General features: G+C 52.7%; 1 protein-coding gene across 1 annotated transcript; it reads left to right on the top strand.

Moving 5' to 3' along the window:
- Positions 1-295: 295 nt before the first annotated feature.
- LOC142698035 (histone H3) lies at positions 296-706 on the top strand. The gene has a single exon (XM_075847766.1). It carries the CDS (start codon positions 296-298, stop codon positions 704-706), a length of 411 nt encoding a protein of 136 aa, XP_075703881.1.
- Positions 707-1,125: the final 419 nt, after the last annotated feature.

Genomic DNA, 1,125 nt, shown 5'->3' on the forward strand with positions numbered 1-1,125 from the left:
AGAAATAATGTCCACTGTATGGGTACCTGAACCTTTGCCCTATGGAAATTTTTTTTTATTATATTTCTAGCACTCTGCCTGGGACTCCAGCTGTGCTCCTGACATCACTGTCCTTATGTGGACGGTGATTGGTCGCGAATATCACATTTGCTTTGTCGGGCGCATATTTTTATGAAGCCAATAGAATGTAGGGGTGTGCCTTTCATGGACCAATGAGGACACGCTCAAGTGTATAAATACTCTGCTCTGTCCTCTCCTCGTATCAGTCTACAAGTGTGCACGTTGTTGTAGAGCAATGGCCAGAACAAAGCAGACTGCGCGTAAATCCACCGGCGGGAAAGCGCCCCGCAAGCAGCTGGCTACTAAAGCTGCACGGAAGAGCGCTCCCGCTACCGGCGGAGTGAAGAAGCCTCATCGTTACCGCCCGGGCACAGTCGCTCTCCGTGAAATCCGCCGCTACCAGAAGTCCACCGAGCTTCTTATCCGTAAGCTGCCCTTCCAGCGCCTCGTGCGGGAGATCGCTCAGGACTTCAAGACTGATCTGCGCTTCCAGAGCTCAGCAGTCATGGCTCTGCAGGAGGCCAGCGAGGCTTATCTGGTCGGACTGTTTGAGGATACCAACCTGTGCGCCATCCACGCCAAGAGGGTCACTATCATGCCCAAAGACATTCAACTGGCCCGCAGGATCCGGGGGGAGAGGGCTTAGGTCTGAACCGGTCACCGACTACAACACAAAGGCTCTTTTCAGAGCCACCAAATCATTCCTCAAACGAGGTGAATCCTTTTCCTCTGTTATTCTACCGCGACTCTCCCGCTGGCTTCTCGGTGCTCTGCTATTAATATGTGGAGGTGCCATGTTAACCCTTTCAGTGCTTGGCGCCATTTACACTATAACCAGTCCTCGTCTCTAGCGCTCACGTTATCCGGCCCTTTCAGCAGTCCTGTCATGTGTTATGCCGGATGTCTGCGCTGTATTCATCACCTCCCTCTCCGGCTGTATCGTAGCGATAACCCGCCCCACTCCTCACTGATGACCGCACATCGCTCTTCCTATAATAACCTCCGCTGCTACTGCTATGAATGACGCCGTTATGTGCAGCTAATGATCCACCGCTGACCAGTGTG

This window comes from Rhinoderma darwinii, assembly GCF_050947455.1.
Source record: "Rhinoderma darwinii isolate aRhiDar2 chromosome 11 unlocalized genomic scaffold, aRhiDar2.hap1 SUPER_11_unloc_21, whole genome shotgun sequence".
NCBI lineage: Eukaryota > Metazoa > Chordata > Amphibia > Anura > Rhinodermatidae > Rhinoderma > Rhinoderma darwinii.